This window comes from Mustela putorius, unplaced genomic scaffold (assembly GCF_011764305.1).
Source record: "Mustela putorius furo isolate JIRA1106 unplaced genomic scaffold, ASM1176430v1.1 tig00000873_pilon_pilon_pilon, whole genome shotgun sequence".
NCBI lineage: Eukaryota > Metazoa > Chordata > Mammalia > Carnivora > Mustelidae > Mustela > Mustela putorius.
In genome coordinates, this window is record NW_025421504.1 from 5,286,618 (window position 1) to 5,294,771 (window position 8,154).

At 63.7% G+C, this 8,154-nt stretch overlaps 1 protein-coding gene across 1 annotated transcript; it reads left to right on the forward strand.

Annotated features, from left to right (window-relative positions):
• The first annotated feature begins 280 nt into the window (after positions 1-280).
• TRIM47 (tripartite motif containing 47) lies at positions 281-4,723 on the forward strand. Its single transcript, XM_045085887.1, has 6 exons — positions 281-1,035; positions 2,095-2,190; positions 2,447-2,677; positions 2,858-3,056; positions 3,464-3,538; positions 3,810-4,723. Exons 1-6 carry the CDS (start codon positions 346-348, stop codon positions 4,448-4,450), a joined length of 1,932 nt encoding a protein of 643 aa, XP_044941822.1. The 5' UTR covers positions 281-345; the 3' UTR covers positions 4,451-4,723.
• Positions 4,724-8,154: the final 3,431 nt, after the last annotated feature.

Sequence of the window (8,154 nt, forward strand, 5' to 3'; positions counted from 1 at the left end):
TGGAGGGGTGAACTTCCCAGCTTCCTTCCAGTGTGCCCGCCTCGCACTCTCTGCCCTCCGCGCTCCCCTTGGACCAGCAGGGACGGTGGTGCAGGAGCCCCTCGGGGTCACACGGGGCCGGAGGTGTGGGGCACACGCGGGCGGAGACCCCCCGCGAAGTCTTGGCCAGCGCCGGGTATACCGAGACCCACAGGCGGGTCTGCGGCGCTGGGGGCGGTCCGAGCCGGGGACGGAAGGGGGCTGGACCCTTGGCCTCGGTCCCAGGGGGCGGTGCCGCGGCGCGAGCGGGCAGGGTCCCTCCCTGGGCGGGAGCAGAACAGGCGGTGCCCGCGCGGCCGCGGAGCTATGGACGGCAGCGGCCCCTTCAGCTGCCCCATCTGCCTGGAGCCGCTCCGCGAGCCGGTGACGCTGCCCTGCGGCCACAACTTCTGCCTGGCCTGCCTGAGCGCGCTGTGGCCGCACCGCGGTGCGGGTGGCACCGGCGGGCCCGGAGGCGCGGCCCGCTGCCCGCTGTGCCAGGAGCCCTTCCCCGACGGCCTGCAGCTCCGCAAGAACCACACGCTGTCCGAGCTGCTGCAGCTCCGCCAGGGCTCGGGCTCCGCGCCCGGGCCCGGCCCGGGTCCGGGTCCGGGTCCGGGAGCGCCGGCCCCGGAGCCCACGCCGCCCAGCGCGCCGCCCAGCGCCCCGGAGCCTTCGGCCCCCTGCGCGCCCGAGCCCTGGCCGGGCGGCGAAGAGCCGGTGCGCTGCGACGCGTGCCCCGAGGGCGCCGCCCTGCCTGCCGCGCTCTCCTGCCTCTCCTGCCTCGCCTCCTTCTGCTCGGCGCACTTGGGCCCGCATGAGCGCAGCCCCGCGCTGCGCGGACACCGCCTAGTGCCGCCGCTGCGCCGGCTGGAGGAGAGCCTGTGCCCGCGCCACCTGCGGCCGCTCGAGCGCTACTGCCGCGTGGAGCGCGTGTGCCTGTGCGAGGCCTGCGCCGCCCAGGAGCACCGCGGCCACGAGCTCGTGCCGCTGGAGCAGGAGCGCGCCCTCCAGGAGGTGGGCGCGGGCACCGGGGGCGCGCCGGGGCGGGTCAGGGCCGCGCGGGGGCCGCCGAGGGACCAGGGATCCCCGCCCCCCACCCCTTTTCCTGATAGGGTCCTAATGTCCTCCTCTAACCTGAGACTCTTTGCCGTCCTTCCCAATTCTGACAATGTCATCCATCCACACCGCGGCTCGAGATGGGAATGGGGTGTGGAGGGGCCCAGAGAGAACGCGAAAAAGACTGGTAGGGCATGCCGGGGTCTGGGCCGATGGGGGTCTAAGGCAAGGGAGAGCAGAGTCAGGCCCGCGGGGTCCCCACCGGCTGATTCTGGCAGAGCGGCTGTTGCGCCGCCGGGCCGGGTTCCTGCCGGTTCCCGCTCAGATCTGGCCTGGGCTCAGGCATCAGGTTGAGATGGGTGTGGCAGGCGACAGGAGTGTGGCTGAGGGTGGACGCAGCATACAGACCGCTCTTGTCCAGCTGGTCCAGGGGCCCGTGGTGGGAGCATGTGTTCCCAGTCGTCAGCTACCTCCACCCCCAGTTTCCTCTGGCCTCCAGCCCGGTCTTGGCGCCGCTGGCCTTGGGATTTTCCGTCTCTCCTGCCTGGAGCCGTGACTCACAAGACCCAGGGGACTTGCCCGGAATCCCCATTTTTCAGGCCTAAATTGGGGACACAGGCTCTTTGGGGACAGGGATCCCTAAGACAGCTGAACGCTCTCTGTGCAGCACCTACCCCACTACCTCTGCCTCTACCTCACTGAAAGGAGCTCTCCAGTGAGTGGGAGCAGCGTTAGGGAGCGTGGATGGCCTTGTACTTGCCCACTGGTCAGAGAGGGGAGGCTGACCGCCCACAAGCTTGCCGGCCTGTGCTCCAGTGCCAGGCACTTGGGAATGGCACCTGCCTGGCCTTGAGGCACCTCTGGCCTATTATGGGACATCATGGCCACTCCCAGTCCCCCCTATACACAGATGTCACTCTTGGGTCATCCCTCTTTTCCCTCTTGCTGAGGCCTGGTAGCCCTAGGTAGGGCTACGGCCTCGGCCGGCCCCGTGTCAGTTAATGGTGTCGCCCACAGGCAGAGCAGTCCAAAGTCCTGAGTGCCGTGGAGGACCGCATGGACGAGCTGGGTGCTGGCATCGCACAGTCCCGACGCACGGTGGCCCTCATCAAGGTTGGACCCTACGCTGACCCTGTGCCTGTGCGGTCCTGCAGCGGGCTCCGGGCAACGGGCGTCGGCTGCGTGCTCTGGTCCTCTCCAAAGAAGCCTACCCTCCCGGCACCACCTGCAGCACCGCTGAGCCCAAGCAGCTCTGGGACAGGGCCATCTGGTCCCTCTGTCCCCACAAGAGGGCAGGGTGGGAAGGTGGGGGTCTGGAAAGAAGGGGGCTGTTCTTGCCCTCACCCTAGTCCCGTGTCATCCCATGCAGAGCGCAGCCTTGGCAGAGCGGGAGAGGGTGTGCCGGCTCTTCACCGAGGCCGCAGCTGTCCTGCAGGGGTTCCAGACGGAGGTGCTGGGCTTCATTGAGGAAGGGGAGGCCACCATGCTGGGCCGCTCCCAGGGCGACCTGAGGCGACAGGAGGAACAGCGCAGTAGGCTCAGCCGGGCACGCCAGGACCTCAGCCAGGTCCCTGAGGCCGACTCGGTCAGCTTCCTGCAGGTCAGCGCAGCTCGTAGGGGGCAGAGAGGGCGCAAAGCTGGGACAGGCAAGGGATGGAGAGGGAAGGCAGGGGGGTGGGGTCTGGGCCCCCGGGGCTGTGCCATCCAGCCAGCGGCGCAATCCCCCACAGCCTAAGGAGCGGCCGCCAGCAAGGCCTTAAAAGTCACGTATCCGGCACAGGAGCTGCTGGCACTGAGGCTGGCCCTGGAGGAGGGGTGTGGCCCTGGGCCCGGTCCCCCGAGGGAGCTCAGCTTCACCAAGTCCTCCCAAGCTGTGCGGGCGGTGAGAGACGCCCTGACGGTGGCCTGTGCCAGCCAGTGGGAGCAGCTGCGGGGGCTGGGCGGCGACGAGGATGAGCTACAGAAGTCGGGCACAGAAGGTGGGTGGCCCCCCAGGTGACTCACCCTTCCCCAGGCTCCCTGCACAGGCCCCCAGGCCCAGGATCCATTCAAGAACGGAAGACAGAAACTGTGCGCTGGGCGCAGGGTGGGTCACGAGTCCTGAGGGGAGCCACAGCTCAGTAATGACCAGTCCAGCCCCTTCAGCCACAGCCTTGGGTGCCAAGGGGGCTTCCCCTGCGCCGCCGTCTAGCTTCAGAGGGGCTGAGCGGGGAGGAGGTAGAGCAGGGACAGACCCGGAGGACCAGGCTTGCAGGTGAAGACAGGGGGCCATACTGGGGTGTGTGCCTGTCGCGGGTGTGAGGGATTTGGGTCACAGGGGCGCCTTGCACCCCTTCCCCAGCCACGGGCCACTGCAGAGCACCCCTCCCCACTATCTCTTCTGCAGCCGATGCCGAGTCCCAAGACCCCGATAGCACCAACAGCCTCGAGAGTGAGGCTCCCAGGGATTACTTCCTCAAGTGTAAGTGGCCACCTGGGCTCTCCCTTCGGCTTGCACCAGGCCCTCCCAAGGCTGCTGGGCTGAGCCCTGGCACGAGAAGACCCGGATTCCCACTCCCCTCATCCTTAGGGCGAACTGGGTCCGCTCTCGGGGTGCTCTCCGGTGGGGCTGAGGCGTGCTGGTCGCTAAGGAGCCGAGAGACTGTGTGTGGGGAGGGGGGTACCTGGGGGAGAGGCTGTCCCGCCCGCGCCTGCGCCTGAGCCCCCTGTCTCTCCCCCCTCCGCGGGAGCAGTTGCCTACATCGTGGACCTGGACAGCGACACGGCAGACAAGTACTTGCAGCTGTTCGGGACCAAAGGTGTGAAGAGGGTGCTGTGTCCCATCAACTACCCCGAGTCACCCACCCGCTTCACCCACTGCGAGCAGGTGCTGGGCGAGGGCGCCCTGGACCGGGGCACCTACTACTGGGAGGTGGAGATCATCGAGGGCTGGGTCAGTGTGGGGGTCATGGCCGAAGACTTCTCCCCGCAAGAGCCCTACGACCGGGGCCGCCTGGGCCGCAACGCCCACTCCTGCTGCCTGCAGTGGAACGGCCGGAGCTTCTCCATCTGGTTCCACGGGCTCGAGGCGCCCCTGCCCCAGCCCTTCTCGCCCACCGTCGGGATCTGCCTCGAATACGCCGACCGTGCCCTGACCTTCTATGCCGTGCGGGACGGCAAGATGAGCCTTCTTCGGAGGCTGAAGGCCTCCCGGGCCCGCCGGAGCAGCTCCCTGGCCTCGCCCATTGACCCCTTCCAGAGCCGCCTGGACAGCCACTTTGCGGGACTCTTCGCTCGCAGGCTCAAGCCCGCCTTCTTCCTAGAGAGTGTGGACGCCCATCTGCAGATCGGGCCCCTCAAGAAGTCCTGCATCTCCGTGTTGAAGAGGAGGTGATGCCCGATGGAAGGCACCTCGGAGCCCCCCACCGCCCCAGGCTTCTCGTTCCTAGAGGCCCCCACCTTCCGTATACTTGGCCTTCTGCCTCTCGAGGAGGAGGCCCCCAGGCCCCTTCCGGTGCCCCTCGGACCCTGTTCCTCCACAGGCCTTGTTTCTGGGAGGGAAAGCCAGAGCAGGGGCATATCCAGGCTACCCAGCCCCCACCCTTTCCAGGTTCCTGGGACAGTGCCTGGCATACAGTAGGTTCTGAATAAATGTTTGTTGAATGAATGACTCCTTTTTCTATCCTTCTCTCCACCCACCAAGAAATCTCATCTTTGGAGAGCTGGTCTTGAAAATCTGGTCTCCAGGATTCCTGGAGTGGGGGGCAGAGGTTGGGGGAGAGCCCTGGCCCAGGAGGAGGAGGCTGAAAAAAGGCCTCTGCCCTTTGGGGCAGCCCGCTCCCCAGTTCTGGGCTGGGGGAGCTAAGGCGGCTTCTCCCAAGGGGACCAGCCCCCCACTTGTTCTGGCTGCCGGAGCCTTTGCCTCATGGCCTGTCCCTGTGAGCTATTTTCATCCTGGATGCCACAATCCAATCCTGGACCTGCCTTCTGGTGTTCATGTCCAAGGCTAAATGCGGACCGCACACTGCCCCCCCCCCCCTCCAGAGCAGGACAGTACTCCTGGGCGTGGGCAAGAAAGTTTGAGAGCTCCAGCGTCTGTCACACACACACCTTCTCAGCCCCGGAGGGTTGTGGCCGAGCAGGCCCCAGGGTGTGGCTGGAGGCGAGAATATCTCCAAGAAAGTGTTCTTTGTCCTCTTCCTCCAGAGCGGGCCTCACCGTGTCCACACCCAGCCACGCAGCTGGAACGGGGCTCCACGCAGGAGGTACACTGAGGCAGGGGTGGGCCCTGCACCCCAGCAGAGCCTTTGCTTCTCTCCCAATAAAGCCCGGCACTCCCTGCTGCCCCAGGGCCCGCAGCCTGGCCTGGGGTGCTCACCCCAGAGGCTACACAGCGAGAGTGTTTCCAGGCCAGTCCTGGTCCCTGGGTTCTCTGTGGCCCAGGAGCCCCCTCGAGGCGTCCGGGCCTGGAAGACAGGGACAGACAGAGGCCTCTCCATCGCTAGCCCAAGGTCAGACGGGACAATGGGTGAGTTATGCAGCCAGACAGCAAGGCCATACAAGTCCTCCCCTGCCTGGGCTGCTAAAAATAGCCCCTCCTCAGAGCTCTGCCTTGGCCCCAGCAGCCAGGATGTTGTTTTTCCGGGCGGGGCCTCCTTGCTCCTGGTGCTTTGTGTTTTCAAAACGGTTTCCTTGGCAGCCAGGGCCCCCAGCTCTCCAGAATGGGGAAGGCAGCTCCTGTCACCGTCACTCACATGGACCGAGCGGGGCTTGCTAGAGTCCGGGCACCTGCAGCCAGCCTCCCCCCTTCCACAGAGCACCCCCCAATGCCCCATCGTCTGCTGGGTGTCAGCCCTTCCTCCCCCGGCTTGGCACTTCCTGCCTCACACGCTCCCTTTGTAAGGAACCTCGGGTCCCTGGCTTTGCAGGGCCCTGGCATGTCATGGAACGTAAGCTAGACAGAGGGGGCCCCTGGCTGGAATTCGGCCCTGACTAGCCAAGCCTGGAGCCATGGCGGGCCCTGCCGCTTGCAGAATGATCCCAGGCTTCCAGAGCTCCTGGAACCTCAGGCATCATAAGGCCAAATCCCAGCGACCACAGCTTTAGAGCTCAGCGCAGGAGACTGGCTCACCTGGGCCATCTGGGCCGGACTTCGGCTTTCAGCGCTGTCTCCCACCTGGGGCGTTCTCCTCAACCTTGCCCTTGCTTGGTGACTCTGGGATATGCTAGAGCAAGCGGGACGGTCTGTGTGAGAGAGGCTTGGAGAATGGGGTGCCTGGGTTGCTCAGTAGGTTAAAGCCTCTGCCTTCAGCTCAGGTCATGATCCCAGGGTCCTGGCACCAGGCTCTCTGCTCAGCAGAGTCTGCTTCACCTCCTTCTCTCTCTGCCTGCCTCTCTGGGTGCTTGTGATCTCTGTCTGTTAAATAAATAAATAAATAAAAATCTTTAAAAAAAAAAAAAAAAAAGAGGTGCTTGGAGAAGATCTCAGGCTCCAAGGAGGTACACTGAGGCAGGGCGGGCTGGCAGAGGAGGCAGTGCATGCTTCATCCAGATGGCTGGCAAAAAGAGAAAGTGTATAAAAGAAAAAAATAGGGGTGCCTGGGGGGGCTCAGTGGGTTAAGCCTCTGCCTTCAGCTCAGGTCATGATCCCAGGGTCCTAGGATCGAGCCCCACATTGGGCTCTCTGCTCAGCAGGGAGCCTGCTTCCCCCTGTCTCTCTGCTGTCTCTCTGCCTACTTGTGATCTCTCTCTTTTTCTGTCAAATAAACAAATAAAATCTAAAATTAAAAAAATAAATAAAAATAAATATTAAGAGCACCTGGGTGGCTCAGTTGGTTAAAGTGGCTGCCTTTGGCTCAGGTCCTGATTCCAGGGTTTTAGGATTGAGCCCCACATCAGGCTCTCTGCTCAGCAGGGAGCCTGCTTCTCTCTCTCTCCCTCTGCCTGCCGCTCTGCTTACTTGTACTCTCTTTCTATGTCTCTTAGACATGAAATCTTAGAAGAAAAGAAAAAAAATATTAGAAAACCAGCCATCTAGTCCAAACTTTCTACCGCTATCATTTCCGGATGAAGAAACTGAGGCACGGGGCCGTGCTGGAGCTGCCCTGGCTCCACCCCGTCCGGGACATCAGCTCCACATTCCACGGCTTAGGTAAGTCCTGTGCCTAGAAATCTAAACACACACACACACACACACACACACACACACACGTGCACACACCGAGCTTCCCAGCAGTGTTGCCTGTGTAAGAACGGCCCTCCACTGCACCCCAGTTCCCACGGCCACCAGAGCCCTTGGCAGAGCTGCCCCGAGAGCCTGTGGTCTCCAAGCTCCTGCCTGAGTCTCGGCCAGAGCCACCCCACCCCACCCCCACCCCGCCGAGCAGCCCCTGCTGGTCACACACAATGGTGGAGAGGCTGTGTTGCTATTAGTTAAATCTGGCTCCTTTGGGCCAGGCGGGGAGCCAACCTCCACTTGGGCTTTGTCTCTGTGGGAAAATGAGCTCCAGAGCTCCCAACAATGGGCTGAGCTGTGGCCTTAAGCAAGGCTCTGGCTAGGCAGGCGCGGTCCGTATCCTCCCCTGTTTGCACCCCCCACACCCTCCCCCACACACACTCCAGGAGGAAAGTGGCCCCATCCTCTCCTCTCCCTACTCGTCCCTCACAGAGAAGTCTTCCTTATACTTCCCTCTTCCCAGGATCAGCAGGAGGCTGGACCCAGACTGTGGCTAAGCCCAGAGGGCCTGGCCAGGAAGACAGGGCTGGACTGGGCGGGGCTGAGGGCTGCCACTGGCCCTGTGGGCTGGTGCTAAAGGTCCTGCAGGGGTGTAGGTGGCATCTGGCTACAGGGTCTGCAGCCCAGTCAGCCCCACATATGACACACGCTTTCCCATTACATGCTACCATGCAAAGAGTGGGATGTAGGCCACTTCCTTGCTACACAGCACATCTTCCAGAAGATTCTAGGAACTGCAGGAGTCCCTTAGGAGGCGGTCATGGGCTTCACCCTCACCCTCCACCTCCTTCCCCAGGACCCTCGGAGGAGCTGGGGTGACCCAAGTTCAGAGATCCATGGCGCAGAGCACTGAGGCAGGCAGG